The sequence below is a fragment of the Parathielavia appendiculata genome (assembly GCF_033297405.1).
Source record: "Parathielavia appendiculata strain CBS 731.68 unplaced genomic scaffold N657scaffold_6, whole genome shotgun sequence".
Taxonomy (NCBI): Eukaryota; Fungi; Ascomycota; class Sordariomycetes; order Sordariales; family Chaetomiaceae; genus Parathielavia; species Parathielavia appendiculata.
Window position 1 is genome coordinate 958,139 of NW_026944225.1, and position 17,201 is coordinate 975,339.

Consider the following 17,201-nt stretch of genomic DNA (forward strand, 5'->3'; position numbering starts at 1 on the left):
AGGGGGGAATGCACTTGAACCTTGAATCACAGAAGGAAAAAGAAGGGACGAGTCTGTCCGCAATTTTGCATCATGTCGACCGCTCTCCAAGGCGGGCCGGAAGATCCAACGAGTGCCTGCGACCGGTCGGATGCAGGTTTCAATGCTGCCATCTTGTTCCGTCCCACAAGCCGCTGGCCGAAGAGGTCGGTGTGACGAACTCCCTCACAGCTCTTTTTCCCGTCCGGCAATGTGATGGTTAAAAAAATGACGATGTCGCTTACCGGCCGCCAAATTTCCCGTAATCTGCACCCTTTTCGTGCTTCACTTGTTTCTGGCCTTCTCGTTTGACACGCCGTCTTTTGACATCTGCTTGCTTCTTGGGAGAGGCACATGATCTGCGACAACTGCACGTTTCTGGCTCCGAAATTGAATGGGGGGACTTGTTTCTCCATGGTTGCAGATTTTCTCGTCACAGTACGGACACCGGGGTCGGCGTTCTGCCCTGCCACATCTCATCACGCATTCCAGGTACCTAAATCGCCCGGATTCGCCGTCAGAGACAACACTACTTTTTGATTTCCAGGAGGTGGTTAGGGTTGCGCTGGGCTCTCGTCACTTCCTACACGTGAACTGTGTACAGTAATAAGGCACACACTGGTTTTGGCGCCCTGCAGGTTCCAACGCATGCAAGGCTAGGGTTCACGCTGCATACCATCCCTGCATATCGTGGAGCTGAGCCCAATTCTGCGAGTTGGCACGTCCAAACCCCAGAGTTGGCGTGTCCCTTGCGTGTCCCTGTTGAGTTTAATGTGTGGTACGGACAGACCAGTCAACCTCGGGTCTATCAACGTATGAAGCTGTAAAGAGAAGTTCTGGAGTGAATTGTCAACGAGGGTCGTGAGCAATCGCAAATACACTGTTAGTTATTGTCTAGCTTTACTTGTACTTGTACACTGTCTTTTCGTGGGGGTCAGATCCAAGATAACGCCTCAAACCTAAGACATACTCGCCGTGGAGTTCCTCATGGACCGTTGGGTCAGCTGATGCTGTTTGGCCTTGCTTTTGACAAACTTCGAGACGTCTCATTGCCCTCAACTCTTCCTCCACTTCCCACTCCTACATCTCCGCAACCAATTTTCATGACTGGAAAACTTGTTCTGCTCGATAACAAAGCAATTCCGGCAACCAACCTCGTCCTCCGCGGCCACGACCATGATCTAACATCCCTACTTGACGCGGAGTACCTCAACTGCCCAGGTTCCCAGGCAACTTACCTTACTACACAGTACCTAACCTTACCTTAACTTACTTGGTTGCAAGCCACCTGACGTTGTGAGCTCACCGAGTATTGTACTGTGCAAGGCAGGCAAGATACCTATACCTTATGGATGCATTTCCTTTCCGTACCGACTGCGCACTTTTCCTCTGTACAATACCTTGATTTTACGCGAGCAGAACAGCCCGATCCTTGGGATGCCTTTCCGATGTCGGGTATTCGATACGCAAGGCCGCATAACTGGCCGCAGATCCGCACGAGCAGCAGAAACGGATGCAGTTGTTCCTGTTTGGGAGCATACGGTTAAGGTAGAAAGAACCTGTAAGGTACCAAGCCGCCCAGGGCAACACACGTGTATCTGCACGACAACCCAAAAAGTCGTCAGGCTGCAATGCATCATGGATCTGAGTCCGAATGATTTGTTACGACATAAGGATCTGTGTGAGTGTCCAATACGTACCCGGAATGTCCGCACGGTACCAAGGTCATCATCTCCATTCCAAGGTTTGCAGCTTGGAAAGCATCCAGGTCGTAGCCGATCAGCATGGGCGAGCTGCTCTTACGCACCCCAGTATGTGTGTTAGAGCCCGTATTACGACAAGAAAGATGGTAATGGTAGTACGGGCTCAAGTGATGAATTTTTTTGCTGCTAGCGCAAGGCTGATGCCCCGCCTTCCGCCTTCCGCGTTCCGCGAATGAGCCAGCCATTTGGCAAGCCAAACGCCCCGTCGGGGAGGCGCTAGTCCCGTCCCAATCCAACCTGGAATGGATCCTCCATGGGGCCCAAACAGTTCTAGCGATCCACTGCCACGAGCCAGGTGTACGATACGACCGCGATGTGGTTACAGTCGCAGCCGAGACTGGGAACTGCGAAATTGTCACACTTGCACTTTGGGCACCTGAACTCTTGCAGGAGAAATCAGAACCGAATCCTCAGCTCAGGAACGCAGATCTTGTCAACTGATCCGGGGGACGACAGTTCGGGGCCCTTTTTACGTGAAGTACCACAGTACTCCGTACAGACACCACCAAATCCTACAAAGCCATCAGGGATACAGTGCAGGAAGGTATCCGGCCAAGGGTAATGGCAAATCACTTCCCATCTTTCAGGGCTCCATTCCGGCACCATTGCACGACACGAGATGAAGCCCGCCACCCTCCGTTTTGCTCCACTGGCCCCCCCATTCCAACATGATGAACTGGCGAGGAAAGGAAGAGGAATCGCGTCTGAGACCCGGCACATCTCCGCGGCCCGCTCGGTGGAGTCGTTGGGTGCTCGGGTGGTTCCAAATGCGGCAGTTACTCTGATCACTCGCATCCTAACCCACCACCGACGAACGCTTGCAAGAGGAACGGACCGTCTCGGGACTAGCGTAGGAACTCAGTAGATTCGGCCACCTCCACTTCGGCTGGCAGGGAGTTTTGGTCCACTTGCACCAACTCTTGCCCTCTTTTTTGCTTTTGGTTTACATAGGCAGTTTAACTAGTAAGATACTGATTAGTAAGCTGATTACTATTACTATTATTATTATTATTATATTATTATTATTATTATTATTATTATTATTATTATTATTTCTATACCGCTATGACCTAGGACTCGCTGGACCCTCTACCACTAATTATAAAGGAAGACTATGTCTATAAGGCTAGACTAATAATCCCTATCTTCCCTATACTAATTTGAAATCCTAAATCCTTCTACTATAGCGAAAAGAAAAGCGCAAATAGCCAACTAGGCCATCGAACTAGCTTGATTCTAGCTATATAGCTAGCCTATACTCCAGGAGCTTCCTAGAGTAGTATAGTAGCTATCTAATTACCTCCTTTGTAAGCCTTCTCTCTTTATTTCCTTACCTGTCGAGAGCCTTGTACAGGTCTCTCTGCGAGCGTATTTCTGTAGCCGGCTAGGTCTTTAGCTTCGGTAGTTAGCGGTTTAGACATAAGTTAGTAAGGAGCTCTCGGCCTTTATAAGGCTTTCATGTCTTTCTAGTGTCCTTTTATTAAGTTTTGGCTAGTAATCGGCAGGTTATACGATGGGTAGGGCCTAGTTCCGGGCCCTAAACCATTATAGTCAGTTAGTAGCTTCCTAAGCCCACCTAGCCTTCCAGGCCTTATTGAGAGCCTCTGTAGAGTTCTTGCCTTGGGCTCTCCAGGCTGCAATAGCCAGCCTCTATAGATTCCTCTATTGCTAGAGATTACGTTGGCCCTCTAGCCCTTTACAGTCTTAGAAGCAGTTACAGATCCTGCTGCAGGCTTCCTCGACTAGCAGGCTAAGAGGCCGATAGTTTAGAAGAGGCCTTATTGTCAGCTGAAAAGACTAAGAAGTCGGGAGGATAGACTTCTGGAGCCTGTCTTCGAAGTCAGCTAGCTTCTTACTGAAGTAGAGGTCTTGTAGAAGAACCCACGTTTCAGCCTCGAGGTGTCGGGTTGGGGTGGCCTTATAGGCCCCGGTCATTATCCGTAGGCTCCTGTTCTGAGCTTTCTGGAGGTCTTTTGCGATGCCCTGTGGCTGACCTCCAATGATAGTAGGCCGGTGGAAGCTTGAAGCTCCATAGGCTAGGGCACTGTAGATGCACTTAGTATAGACCTCCCTTGCCTTGGCTAGGGCTGGGCCCCAAATCTTAGCAGCTATTCTAGATAGTGCAAAGTCCTGTGTTTCAGCTTTCGTTCGACAGCTTCCCAGTGGGCCTTCCAAATCTAGCCTCCAATCTAGCCTCCAATCTAGCCTCCAATCTAGCTAGACTCCAAGGAACCGGCTAGAAGGTGTAGGTTGTATGGCGTCGAAGCCTTGGTCCTGTGGGTGGGCCAGGTTGACTGAGTTTGGCCATTGCCTTCGGCCTTTATTGAAGTGGATCAGCTCGCTCCTTTCTCCGGCAAAGACTATCCCTCTAGACTCGGCCCACTGTAGACAGGTCTTCTAGGCCTCTTCTAGTTGCCGGCAATTAGCCTGAGGCCCTCTGCCAAAAGCGAGGAGGTTGGTATCATCTGCAAAGCTCACTATAGCTATCCCCAGATGCTTCTCCATCAACGCCATATATAGAGAAGCAATATATAGAATGACAAGAATCGGGGATAGTAGAGAGCCCTATGAGGCCCCGGCCTTGACTAGTATAGGCTCTGTAGCTTGGCTGTCGAAGTCCAGCGTAGCCGTCCTATCCTTAAGCCAGGCCTTAGTCTACCGCGCTAGTCACTCAGGGAAGCTGCAGACCTGGAGAGTATCTAGTAACCTTGTATAGTTGACTGTATCGAAGGCTCCAGATATATCTAGCTGTAGTAGGGAGGTGGTTGCTCCCTGTCTCCAAGCCTTCTGAACCTGAGTAATAATTAGGCGTACAGCTAGTTCAGTGGTTCGGCTAGCCCTATTGCCTATTTGTTCATCAGGTAGTAGGCCGTTCCACTCAGCAGTTTCTGCCACCCTCCTAGCCATTATAGCCTCTAGGACCTTCCTTAAGATAGGTAGGAGAGCTATAGGCCTATAGCTTTTAGCAGTTATTAGTTAAATAAGATAGTATATATTGAATAGAATAGGTAAGTCGAATTAGAAGTTGAAATAAGTAGTCAAAACAGATTAAAATATGCTAGCTATCTCAAATATCATGCTATTTTGAATGGATTGAGTATTAATATCAATACAGCTAATGTAATCAATGCAATTGACACAGTTAATGCAGTTAATATAGTTAAGATAATTTGAATAGTAAGATCATAAGATGGCTGGGATAGTGGCGATGGCAAAGCTAAGCCTCTAATCAGTTGGAAAATGGGGCGTTATTGAGTCCGCTTGCCCAGCCAGAGTGGAGGTGGTCGAATCTACTGAGTTCCTATGGTAGTTATATTCCGCTGTCTCGGCCGCTGGATGTCATCAGAGTCGTCCGACCCGCCCCCCTACGCCGCCCGCCCTAGGCGATGACGGGCATCTCGGATCCCGCCAACCCAACTCCACCCGCACTGCAACAAGTTACTCTAAGAAGCAAGCGTGCGCTACGCTCGCCATGCAGATCTCATCTCACGCCTCCCATCTCCGTTGACCTACCAGGATAGCTGGCTGTGAGCAGACGCGCCGAAATGACGCAGCTTAGGCTTTCCGTCAATGGTGCTGATGTGGAACTGCCGCAGCTCGTTCTAGGCGTGGCTTTAGCTAACACCAGCAAATTACTCACGACCATCCAATGTGCTGGAACCTCCCGTCTGCGCTGCCAGCTCACCAACCCACGTCCGCTGCTGCGACATGATCAACCCAGCGCAGACGGCACTTACGAGGATCTGCTGCGGTTTCCGGAGCGCGGCGGATGGCGGCCTTTGTCGGTGAGCATCTTCTCTCCAGGGGTCAAGCTTACCGCCTCTCCGTCTTGATTCATGCCTGCCTGGGCTTCAATGCGGTATCAACAACCAGCACCGACATCAAGATGTCCAACGGTTGTTCTCCGCCGCGCTGACACCAACAAGTAACTATCTCGCTCCATTTGCCTCTAGACTCGGTTGGTCCCGATGTGCTCAAGAATGGCTTGTGGCCACGAAAGCTGTGATGTTGTCCGAGACCAGCGGCTGTCGGGGACAAAAGGAACCTGCCGAGCTTGGCCAAGCAAGCGCCGTTCAAGTTGTTGCGAGGGGGCGTGTATGGTGTGGGTGCTGCATGCGCGACATTCGCTCGGCGGCGCGCGCCCAGTCCTCTGGGTCTGTCAAGGCGGTCAACAGACATCACCTGCAAGCCTGCTTTCAGGCCAAGGATCTCTCGCAGGCTGATGCGGGCGTATTGTGCAATGAGTATCTCATCGACAACATGACCGTTACCAACACCCGTCATTTCCTCTCTCAAAAGGAGAATTCCCGAACGAGTTGCAAAGCGTGGACGAGGCCTTTGGACCCGACCAATCTCCAGGACACACCCCCCGGTTCCTTGTGGTCCTAGCTCGACATCCACCGTCAGCATGGCCCCCCTGGCTGGCCCCATGCACTAGGCTGAGCCATTACGACGCCGCTCAGTGACGAGGGTGTCATCAAGGACAGCCCCGTTGAGGTACCATACCATACCGCCGAATAAGAAATTGGTGGACGTAATGGGCGGTCCAAAGGCCAGGGCCCAGGAACTTCCCTTTCCAATGAACATTGACGCCGTGACTTCTGTTACTCTTCCTTGGAAGCATCACAGTTTACGACCGTCGAGTCATATCAGGCTCTACCTTTCACCACATACATATCCCACCCCCTCACTTTCGGGGTAACAACGGATCAACACTCCCGGCCAGAAAAGGGTACGGTTCCTGGCGTCGAAACACCTTCGTCGACATCCGGTGTCACAATAGCGCCCCTGCTTGCTCGTCTTTGCGCCTCTCGATCCTCACCAATGACGGCAAAACCTCGCCATCAATTGGCGAGTTGGACTGAAAGCAGGAGAACACAAGAGTAGATTCCTGGCTCTTGTTTTGTCCATACGCGAAGCCCCCTTACCGCATTAGAGATCCCACGTAACGAGTCAGTGTGCCCAAGTCCTCCGAGAGACGTCCACTGGCTGTCCGTATCCGCAACTCATCAGTGCTCGGCCCACCGTGACTACGATTTTGGCGTCGATCGCTCTAAACCTGGCTCTCTGTTCTGCTTGGCTGGGAGTCACCTGTTTGTTACGGCTTCTGCCTCGCCCAACTGGCTCAGAGCGTGGCTTCACCGGTGCCCGTGTAGCACGCCCGGCCTAACGCAAGCCAACGTCCTCTGGCTTCCGATCCCGAACACTTATCTATTGTAACTCTCTGGAGGGTTGCTTTTGTTGGCACGGCTATCCCGCGGGCTGTTGTTGACGACGACGTGGCCGTGGCCTAGTTCATTCCTCTACAGGACACGCCGTCCCTTCACCGACAGTGGCCATCGCCCCAGCTAACCTCACTGGGCCACCGGGGCGCAGACGCGAGAGCAAGAAGCACGTCCCCGTTCCGGACTCAAATCTATCAGTGTGGCGATCCAATCTCTATCTCGGCCGGTTCGAGAACCAGCGTTGGGCTGGGTTTGCGCGGGCTCCTTGCAGCTGTTGTCAACGGCCACCCGAGAGGCAGTACCTGAAAACGGCTGCAGACGTCAATGTCAGCGAAGTCAAAACTCCAAGAGCCAAAGGGGAATGGTCGCGATGTCGCAGGGAGGATCTGCGCCTCGCCCTGTCTCTCACTCCTCACGGTCCCCGGTGAGAGCGACAGATACCACAGCCTCCCCTTTGCTTCAGCGGAGTCGCACCCAACAAGGTGACCAGAGATCACAGCCACTTCGCGGTTCTGCTAGCGTTGCGCAGGTTCAGGACGATGCAACGAGCCAAGAGGCTGTCAATCAGGCGTTGGACACTCGCAGTATACTGAATCCAGTTGGGACGCATGGGGAAGTGACGGAACAGTTTCGGTCTTTCGCCCAGTCTTCCGTCACGGGAGGACGCCAGCAGCCGCCTATGGGGCCTGATCAGTACGAAAGGGAAGCATCGCCGCCGCGTCCTGTTAGCTACCAGAACCCAGACGCAACCACACCACAATCAACAAATCCACCAACGACATCTCCCGCAGCCCAGCCTAAATCAGGGGATTGGGGATCCCCCAACACTGTCCATCCATACCCCATAGCGGCAAGGCGGATTTTGACGCCCAAGTCACCAAGAGCCGTAAGCTTGAGTCGAGCAGCGATGAGGACAGTGGAGGCGCAACATGCCACCCCAAGCCTAGCGACTCCGACACCGAGAGGCGCTATTTCGGCCCACGACGCCCAAATACACGGGAGCGGGCTCTCCAGACTCGGAACACCACCACAGTTTTACAGCTCTTGCTCGGCACAAGGACCAGCGGAACCCTCTCCACCGAGACCGACATCCGGGCTTGTCCGATCGCTTTCGCACCCCAGCTTGAGCCATGGTCTTCCATCGGCGCCCCGTCCCAAACCATCGCAGCAGCCGGGAAGCTTGAAGCGCGAGCGGAGCGGGAGACCTGTCCTATCAGGACCTCCATTTGCGGCTCCCCCCGCGGTCAGTCAACAACCGTTAGGAACATCTGGGGTCCTAGCGGACACGAGGTGGGGACCTGGCCTTTTGGGATCGATGTCCATCGGAGGGGCAAGGAATCTGTCCATCACAGAAGGCCAGCCAGTCCTGACCATTACACCTAGTCATGGGGAGGAGATTGTTGTCCCGGTTGATGTCCACCAGGGGTCGAAAGTAGCGGACCAGAAGAGGCAGCGCAACGCGGGGGCCTCGGCAAGATTTCGACAGCGGAAGAAGGAACGGGAGAGGTCACAACAGGAGGAACTACAAAAGCTGGAGAACGTAAACCGGGAGCTTGAGCACAGGGCCGAGGAGCTTACTAGACGATGCGAGGAACTCGAGGCTCAACGGGATTTCTATCGAAACGAACGGAACCGCCTGCGAGATATCGTATCCCAACTGCCAGGTGGCAAAGAATGGGCCGGCAGAGGGCCTCCGAGCCCCATCTCGAGGACCCCGGGAGCGCCTTTTGCCTCGGGCAGCGGTGGCCTGCTCGTCCAGCCCCCGCCGCCGCCGCCCCCCCATGGCCATCCGCAACCACTCCAGCACCACCCAACCCCGTTCCCGCAAGTGCCCGCCAACCCGCTATCCTACCCGCACCCGCGCTCGAGCTCCTACGGTGACGCCTCCGCGCTTGAGCCCCCGGCGAGGCGGAGGAGAACGGATTCGGAGCCACAGCTGTCAACCAGCTCTTACACCCTGATGACGCCTGCACCATTGCCGCCGATCAGCAGTGCCGTTCCGGCGCCGCCGCCTCCACCACCACTACCAGCTTCTTTTGGTGGTGTTCCGCACTCACCCCATCTCACGCCGCCCCCGATGAACGCGCGATTGCCGCCATTGCGATTTGACCAGGCCCGGACCCCATCAACCACACCCCCGCCGGTTCCGACCGTCCCTCCTCCGCCGACGACGATGCCACCACCACCGCAATCAGGAAGCCCGTACGTCACAACTAGAAGATTGCCCTACGAGACGGGGTGGGCTACAGAACCGCGCCAAGCAGCGGAGGGCGGCCCCAGGTAGCAAGGGCTCCTTCTGGAAGTAAAGCTTCCGATATCGACCGGCTGGGATTCGGACTAGACTGGATTCCACGTCTTCCTTTTTGGCTAACTTTTGCCATTCCTCGCTCCCTTTCTTTTCCCTGGGTTGGGCCGGCTATATTAGAGGACTTAGAGATTCTGCTCGGGCAACCGGCAATGGAATTATCTCCGCGGGAAGAAGGGGGAAGAAAGGCACCAAAAGCTGTGTCTCGTCGCTCAGGTTCTTGTCTCTCGCTATCACTCATCTGACCTATATTGCATTTTATCGCTGACTCTATTAGTAGCATGCCACTCTGTTGGGTTGGCTTCTCCTTTGTTTGCATCTACATTTTTCAACCCTTGTGAGTTTTTGGGGGGGGGGGAAAGTTATGGGGGTGTTTTGTTGCGATCAGTATATATACTTTTTCTACTTCTTACCCTTTTACCGTCTTGGGGGTTTTTTTCCCTCCTTTTTCTATTGATTTATTTTTTTTGGTCTATTTGGGCGGAGCATTTGATACCAGACTGGATTCTCCCCCACTTCGGAGGCTCAGAAGTGTGTTTTTGTCTCTTTTGTCTCAGCGCGCCCATCACGTAGTGACTCATCATCTTTCATTGGATACCCGACCCAACCAGAGACCTTAGGGCGGCTCAGACCGGGGTGGACGAGTGGATGGAAGGGAGCGAATGGCCTAGGAGAAATGGGAGGTGGTACAGGCATGTTCAGGCGGCCATCTCAAGGGGGGTTGTTGATTTGGACGGACATCAAGTTCCCTGTCAGCCAATCTGCAAATCCTCTGCATGGATGGACAGGCTAGAAATGAGCCCGGCCGCCTTTTTCGTGATTAAGGTCTTCTTGTCTCGGACAAGGCTGCAGATGCCTGACAGTAAGAGACATGAACTGTCCGAGTGAGCTGTCTGACGGAGCGCCGCCCAGCAATGCAGCATCAAAAACAAAATCCAAATCCTGTGTGATCATGGAAGGACACGGCAGTTCAAAATCAATAATCATTCAAAAACAAGCCGTCTCCCATCCTATAAGGTCAAAGCTGCCTATCCTGTGAGTGGGAGCTGTGATCGTGGAATACCTGCATATTCCAGACCTGCGCGATTCGACTGTGTGATTAGCCGCAGCCTCTTTCCGCTTGACCTCGTTTCTCACAGCCCAAGTGAATGTCAACACATTACGTTCAGCCTCACGACAAGGACAACGATGCATGGATGCTTCGCCGCATAATGTCGGATGGATGGCGGTGGCGCTGTTGCTTGGCCTGCCTCCAGAAAACGTAGCGATGCAAAAAGCACCTGGGCGTGTCGCCGTTGCCGCCCCTACCGCTGTAGCCTCATTCCGGCTCTTTCATACCCCCAACTTCCCTAGCAGAATTGGTAGCCTCAGACGGACAGATCCTCAACAAAGGTACCTATTCGCCTCGGCCCTTTCCCCGGTGTGACTAGACGTCACGTCACTTCTCACGGCATGTCAAAGTCCATAAGTCAGCTGCCATCAGACACCTGTTCATCAGTAATGTCGTCTGAGTCGTTCCAGGAGAAAGCAAGCTGTCTTTGTCGGCGGAATCGACCGTGACAGTTGCAGGCGCAAACGCCCACCCAATCTGACAATGAGAACCGTGCCCAGGGTTCAACAATAAAATAGAAAGAAAAATCCGTGGGACGAGCATCTGGGCATGCTGATCGCTCTGTCGAAGTTATCCAAGAACGAACGGCTTTCGCGCAGTATCTATCTGCAAGTATCTGCAAGATATGCTGTTGGTGTTCGACTGCTTGAAACCAGACACTGACGGGGACGAATGGGAACGAATCCACAAGAATGATGGACATCTTGCGGCTGCCAGGGGCTTCTTTGGGATTGCTTAGCCAAAGACAACGAAAACGACAACGATGGATGTCCGAAACATGGCTACACGGAGTCGCGAGTTGGGGACACCCGTGTGAAGCCGCTTAAGCCTTATGAAGGTTGAGCTTCTCACTGATCAGCCGGATATGGATACGTCTGGCCCATGGTCAGCACCAGATTCGGAAGAGAGAGAGCACAAGCTGACGCAAACCCAGCTATAGGTTCCGAATCCGAGACGCAATCGTTGTAAAAAGGGGATCAACCGCACCGGTCCAGACTAGGCTCATTTCCTATCAGGCCGACCACATCGATCTTCGTCATACAGAAGAGGCAATATGGTAACATATCCGGAAACAGCCGCGATCACAAACGGATACCGACCCGTCGACGTGCATGTTCGGAGTACGACCATCTGTGTGCCGTCTTGGCGGTGGATAGCACCGTTAACCTCCCGTTCCCGTACGCCGTATGCGTAGTTGGGAAAAGCGACGTTACATCACCCGCTTCCTCGGGTCTGGTAGCAGTGGAGCACCCTGTGTGGCACGTAAACAGCGTCGGATCGTGGTGCTGACACTCCATGCATGCAGTGCCACTGGCTACTGTGCACGCAGTTGTGGAAGGTGATATGAGAACTACGAACTAGAATAACTAGACAGAAAGTGATGAAATAAAATGTTACGGTTGGGCGCAATTGACCACTGCGTAACACTCTCAAAAGAGAGACCGTGGTTCGAACTGTTCAGTCGAACCAGGAATTGCACACATGAACCTCACTCTGTCACGATCCCTGACATAGCCCTCTAGTAGTTGTATCAATGGAAATAACACATCCAGGGCTCTGGATGGAAGTTATGTGCCTAGAGCTTGCCGACAAGGGGCGCGTCGGGCAGGAAATTGCATATTCACTTATAATGCACACTCGCTTATAATACATACTATAGTAGAAATAATAGAGTAATTAGAAGATTATAGGAGTTAAGTTCAAGATTACACGTCATATATTATTATTATTATTCTTATACCGCTATGCCTTAGGGCTCGCCAGACCTTCTACTACTAATTATAAAGGAAAACCATGTCTGTGAGGCTAGACTAAAAACCTCTGTCTCTTCTCTACCAATCTGAAGTCCTGAATCTACCTATTATAGCGAAAAGAAGGCGCAGATGGCTGTCTAGGCCATCGAACTAACTCAGTTCTAGCTGTACAGCTAGCCTATACTCTAGGAGCCTCCTAGAGCATAGTAGCTACCTAATCACCTTCCTTGGAAGCTTTCTCTCTTTGTTTCCCCACCCGTCAAGAGCTCTGCACAGGTCTCTCCGCGAGCGTATCTCTGTAGCCGGCTAGGTTCTTAGCTTCAATAGTTGGCGGCACCACATAGCTAAGTATTCCACTATCTCTCTGCTCCAGCCGCATTCGCAGTAGAGAGTGGGTATTCAAGAGATCCTGGCCCGGAAGAGGAAGTCCTTGAAGCTTATAGCTCCAATTTGGGCCTGAGTTAGTAAGAAGCTCTCGGCTTTTGTAAGGCCTTCATATCTTTTGTCAGGGCCCACACCATGAGCCCTACACTTGGGCAATTGGCGGGCGAGACACTGTGGATTTCTTGGCGCAGCGACATGACTCGCAGCAGAGAGAGGATATCTGGAGAGCAGGAGACTCAGATTGGAACTTGGAACTTCCCTCTCTCAAGGATCAGTCAGTTGGTTAGTGGTGCACGCACAATACAGTCGTCTTGCCTGCTGCCTGTTGAGGATTCGGTGCATCTTCCTTGGTGAGCTTGTGTGTGTCACCTTACATCTTTCTAGTGCTCTTTATTAAGTTTTAATCATTAGTCAGCTGATTATACGGTAGGTAGCGCCTAGTTCCGGGCCTTATACCTTTATAGTTAGTTAGTGGTCTCCTAGGCCAACCTAGCCTTTTAGGCCTTATTAAAAGCTTCTATAGAGTTCTTGCTTTGGACTCTCCAGACTACAGTAGCCTCTATAATAATATTGATTAATAGAGCATTACATACTAATTACTTATAAAGCCTACTACTAGAACTGGCCAGCTTATATATATATATGCAACCCTAATCCTAGCACGGGCAGCGCTCATAACAGGTAGTGTATATTTAAGTTCTAAGATGCAAGTGACAATACCTTTGCGAGGGCACTATAACAACCACGTCCAGATACGTCGTGTTCCTGAAGGCGCCGAGACAGGAAAACGTATATCATTTCGTGGCTGAGACATAATAGCGGATGGCGACAGCGACGACGCAGAAGAGAGACCAAGGTGAAAGACACACCTGCTGCGCAGGAAACTTCAATGTCTCACCAGAGAGAGAAGGAACTGCGAGGGAGGCTCCGTGCCACAGTATATGTAAAGGTATTTCTGATGTGAGAAGCGTCAGCAGATGGTGGGGCCTTGCGGGCTGAAGGGGCGGGAGAGGTTAGACCCTTCCGGCGGGGTACCGTACCGTACAGTCCCCCCCTCGGGAATGATTGTTAGCGTCTGCCCTTGACGAGGGGGTCCTCCCAAGACTTCCAAACGACAGAACGGCCTACTTTGCCGCAACAAAAATGGGCTTGACTGGGAGTTGACTGTAAACCTTTCTCTATCCCCGATCCCCTTGTGCTATAATGACTCAGTGATTGTCGAACTGGGAAGATGTCGTAGGAAGTGCGGTGACCCTGTCCGTAGTTTCGCACTAACAATCATCCAGAGTAGTACTGTATGCTAGTAGCATCTTGGCAATCTGGCCTATGCATTTGGCCTTCAGTACACTCTGCTAGTGCACGCCAAATAAATGGATGTGAGAATTATCCTCTCGGCTACTACTCTTAACAGTAGGTTCATGAAGCCCTGCTCGTCAAACGTCACTTTGGATTGAAACCAGAAACTCAAGAGGAGAAACAACCGTCGAAGTTTCCAACGAGGAGGATGGAATTGCCTCGTTCGCCCAAGCGGCGACACATTCTTTCGTCCATCAACCAGACAGAAGCAAATGGCGACGATGAGGGGCTGAGACGCTTTAAGCCCGACCGTATCATGTCCCCCGACATTTCTACTCCGCGAACCGACGATGTTCCTGCGAAGCACGACGACGCGCTCAAACAGGAAGCATCCGACTTAATGGGCAGCGACACAAGAGCGCCCAGGACGACCAAGTTCCGCTTCAAGTCCGAGCCGTCCAGGTCGTCGCGACGGCGCGAGCGAGGCCAAGATGACAACGACGACCGCCGGCACAAATCTCGATCGCCATCCCGAGACCGAGACAGACACGAGTCCAGAGAACGAAGACACCCCCCGCGTCATCATCACCATCGCCGCCGCCGCCATGGCCGAACCCTCCGTTCCCGCTCGCCAGCCCGCCCAAGATTGAAACAAGAAGAACCCGACCCCTTCCAAGACCCGCCCCTCTCCCCCACCACCGCCTTCCGCGAATCCCTCTTCGACGCCATGGCCGACGACGAAGGCGCCGCCTACTGGGAATCCGTCTACGGCCAGCCCATCCACATCTACCCGGCCCCCACCACCACCACCACGACTTCTTCCTCGGGCGTTGGTGGTGACGGAGGCAACAACAACAACAGCCATCTCGAGCGCATGACCGACGATGAGTACGCGGCCTACGTGCGGCAAAAAATGTGGGAGAAGACGCACGCGGGCTTGCTCGAGGCGCGGGCGCGCCGGGAGAGGGAGCGGGAGGAGGCGAGGAGGAAAGCAGAGGAGGAGGCCCGCGTCTCGCGCGAGATGGAGAGGTGTCTCCGGCGCGGGGAGGAGAGGCGAAGGAGGAAGGGGTGGAGGGAGCGGTGGGAGGATTATGTGAAGCGGTGGGCGGAGTGGGAGAACGGAGGTAAAGGGGGAGGTGGTAAGGTGGAGGGAATTCCGTGGCCTGACGGGGCGGGGAATAGAACAGTGGAAGGGAGAGAGATGGAGCGGGAGACGGTCAGGGCGTTTTTCGTGAACGGTATCGGCCTGGATGAGGTGGGCGAGAAGGATTTCGCGGCGAGGCTTAAGGAGGAGAGAGTCCGGTGGCACCCGGATAAGATGCAGCAGCGGCTTGGGGGGAAGGTGGATGATAAAGTCATGCGGGACGTAACAGCTATTTTTCAGGTGGTGGATGCATTATGGAATGATACCTGGAAGAAAGGCGGTTAATCGTTAAAGAGGTGGTATGGAGGGCGTTAATTTACAGAGGGGCTTGCTAGATATACGATATCACGATGGATTACGAGGCGCTCAAACAGTGAGAGTTTTGGCTGTCAGTTGTCCATCATCGGTTGGGTCATTCATGATAGAATCAGCCATGCTCAAGGGGGAAGCCGCAGTTGTGAGCGCTGTGTCAATCACAACCTACCTACGCTTTAATCTCGATCCCCTCCTTACGGATGGGACTTTCTGATGATGCCCAATTTGTTTGTCGAATTTGGGGCCAGTGGTTGTAATGTAATGGCTCTGTCATATGGAACCCCACACCAACCTGGCCAAGCCAGCCCTAGACTTTTCGGCTGCATGCTGCAGGATCTTCGATGCTTTTCCATTTGCGGTGAAGCGCCGGATACAGGTAGGTCGAATTGTGGAGACAGCCGAGGTGACGTCACCACTCGTGGATCAAAACGGCCAACTTGGTATGTGGTTGTTTGGACTCGCTGAAGGGCCTACTAAACCCCATGTACTCACGAAAGTTTCATCGACTTGCCGACGCTCAATGAGGGAAAATTGCAGCTAATGAGTGTGTGGCATCCATTTGTCATTCTAACCTGCCCAAGAAAGAGTTTGACTAGGCAGGGTTCATTAAGCAGGACGTAAAACATGTAGTAGCTCGTCCCATTCAACCTTCAAAACAAGCTAAATCACGCCGACCCTGTGATTTTGGTTCGTAAGGAACAGTAACCATTCCACCATAGTCGTACAAGAATTAATTATCCCCCGCCGAAGAAATTACAAGTTAGCCAAGACGGCCGCACCACCAAACAAGGCCCCGAGACCGACAGCAGCCGTCTGGACAGGCACGGCACCGCCGCCCGAGGTCCTGGACGAGACGGCCGAGCTGACCGAGCTGATAGCCGAGCCAACCGAGCTGGTGGCACTGGCGATCTCGGACGAGAGGGACGAGGCCTCGGCGCCGGTGGCGGTGGAGAGCCTCGACGACAGGCTCGAGAGGACGCTGCCGGCTTCGCTCGTGACGGACTCGACCGCGGACGAGGCCTCGGACTGGACCGACGAGATGGCAGAGCTGATGGCGCTCGAAAGGGAGGCCGTGTCCGAGATCGACGAGCTCGTGGCAGCGGTCGTGTCGCCGGTGACGGCGGTGGTGGTTTGATCTTGGGCCTGCGTTCGCCGGTTAGGTAAGGTACTCCGATTGGGACGAGGGTAGAAAACATACCGAAGCCAGGGCAGCGAGGGCGGCGACGATGACGGCGTAGTAACGCATCTTGATGGTTGGGATTGGATTGAAAGTTGTAGTGAGAGGAAGTCGGAATAGAAACGAGGGCAAGTGAGTTCTCTTGGGAACACCTAGTGTTTATGGCTGGGCAAGTTTTTGTCTAATGGAAGCAAAGGAGGTCTGAGACAGGATGACTATGAAAGGTCGGAGGTCCTTATATAATGCGAGCTTTGCAAACGAACTGGCCAGGCATGGTCGTCAGAACGCAAGGGAGACGCCATGCCATGCTTCCGGTGGGCTCGGCTGGAACAGCCAAGTTCTCGAATGCGGGCAACCGGCCAAATGCAGCGAATCAACAAACGAGACGTTTATGACCATGCCATGCAGTCCCGTCGCCGTCACAATGCAACCGGAAGCAAGGGCCATGAAGCCTGCTCCAGTACGGATACGTAGTGCGGTTGCATCACTCTTAAGGTGGCGCAGTTTGCTCCATGATGCTTCCGCCAGCCTCGCAAGGACACCCCCACATGTTGCGGAAGAGGCTGTTTAGGGCTGCTTCTGTCCGAAGCTTCCGAAAATAGAGGTGGCAAGCAATGGGGCCGTGAGCTGTTGTACACATAAAGGTACATGTACACAGTGCACATGCTCGAACTTGACCTGAGGCGAGCTGACCTCGTTTCTCAGGCAG

The 17,201-nt window shown here is 53.2% G+C and overlaps 7 protein-coding genes across 7 annotated transcripts; 6 read left to right on the forward strand and 1 right to left on the reverse strand.

The window, feature by feature from the left end:
* Window positions 1-7,292: 7,292 nt before the first annotated feature.
* Window positions 7,293-9,290, forward strand: N657DRAFT_573603 (uncharacterized protein; the record flags this gene model as incomplete). Its single annotated transcript, XM_062788982.1, has 1 exon — window positions 7,293-9,290. A coding segment is annotated over one exon (1,998 nt), but the record flags the coding sequence as incomplete, so codon positions are not given.
* Window positions 9,291-9,377: 87 nt separating this feature from the next.
* On the forward strand, window positions 9,378-9,974 carry N657DRAFT_428566 (uncharacterized protein). Its single transcript, XM_062787323.1, has 2 exons — window positions 9,378-9,527; window positions 9,592-9,974. The coding sequence occupies exons 1-2, from the start codon at window positions 9,464-9,466 to the stop codon at window positions 9,882-9,884; spliced, it is 357 nt and encodes a 118-aa protein (XP_062647573.1). The 5' UTR covers window positions 9,378-9,463; the 3' UTR covers window positions 9,885-9,974.
* A 390-nt stretch (window positions 9,975-10,364) lies between these two features.
* Window positions 10,365-10,937, forward strand: N657DRAFT_645402 (uncharacterized protein). Its single transcript, XM_062792941.1, has one exon. The coding sequence runs from the start codon at window positions 10,504-10,506 to the stop codon at window positions 10,735-10,737; it is 234 nt and encodes a 77-aa protein (XP_062647574.1). The 5' UTR covers window positions 10,365-10,503; the 3' UTR covers window positions 10,738-10,937.
* Window positions 10,938-12,678: 1,741 nt separating this feature from the next.
* N657DRAFT_645403 (uncharacterized protein) lies at window positions 12,679-12,926 on the forward strand. Its single transcript, XM_062792942.1, has one exon. It carries the CDS (start codon window positions 12,696-12,698, stop codon window positions 12,912-12,914), a length of 219 nt encoding a protein of 72 aa, XP_062647575.1. The 5' UTR covers window positions 12,679-12,695; the 3' UTR covers window positions 12,915-12,926.
* A 952-nt stretch (window positions 12,927-13,878) lies between these two features.
* Window positions 13,879-14,408, forward strand: N657DRAFT_618898 (uncharacterized protein; the record flags this gene model as incomplete). Its single annotated transcript, XM_062790553.1, has 2 exons — window positions 13,879-13,970; window positions 14,050-14,408. A coding segment is annotated over exon 2 (342 nt), but the record flags the coding sequence as incomplete, so codon positions are not given.
* A 563-nt stretch (window positions 14,409-14,971) lies between these two features.
* N657DRAFT_645404 (uncharacterized protein) lies at window positions 14,972-15,491 on the forward strand. Its single transcript, XM_062792943.1, has one exon. The coding sequence runs from the start codon at window positions 15,058-15,060 to the stop codon at window positions 15,283-15,285; it is 228 nt and encodes a 75-aa protein (XP_062647577.1). The 5' UTR covers window positions 14,972-15,057; the 3' UTR covers window positions 15,286-15,491.
* A 365-nt stretch (window positions 15,492-15,856) lies between these two features.
* On the reverse strand, window positions 15,857-17,030 carry N657DRAFT_645405 (uncharacterized protein). Its single transcript, XM_062792944.1, has 2 exons — window positions 16,514-17,030; window positions 15,857-16,458 (listed from the first exon to the last, which is right to left on the reverse strand). Exons 1-2 carry the CDS (start codon window positions 16,559-16,561, stop codon window positions 16,069-16,071), a joined length of 438 nt encoding a protein of 145 aa, XP_062647578.1. The 5' UTR covers window positions 16,562-17,030; the 3' UTR covers window positions 15,857-16,068.
* Window positions 17,031-17,201: the final 171 nt, after the last annotated feature.

Bases quoted from the DNA above. Each gene is read 5' to 3' on its own strand.
- N657DRAFT_428566 (XM_062787323.1), top strand. From the start codon at position 9,464: ATGGAATTATCTCCGCGGGAAGAAGGGGGAAGAAAGGCACCAAAAGCT. The intron at 9,528-9,591 runs GTTCTTGTCTCT...CTCTATTAGTAG, and splicing joins AGCTGTGTCTCGTCGCTCAG to CATGCCACTCTGTTGGGTTG.
- N657DRAFT_645403 (XM_062792942.1), top strand. From the start codon at position 12,696: ATGAGCCCTACACTTGGGCAATTGGCGGGCGAGACACTGTGGATTTCT.
- N657DRAFT_645405 (XM_062792944.1), bottom strand. From the start codon at position 16,561: ATGCGTTACTACGCCGTCATCGTCGCCGCCCTCGCTGCCCTGGCTTCG. The intron at 16,459-16,513 runs GTATGTTTTCTA...CGGCGAACGCAG, and splicing joins CCCTCGCTGCCCTGGCTTCG to GCCCAAGATCAAACCACCAC.
- N657DRAFT_645402 (XM_062792941.1), top strand. From the start codon at position 10,504: ATGGATGCTTCGCCGCATAATGTCGGATGGATGGCGGTGGCGCTGTTG.
- N657DRAFT_645404 (XM_062792943.1), top strand. From the start codon at position 15,058: ATGGAGCGGGAGACGGTCAGGGCGTTTTTCGTGAACGGTATCGGCCTG.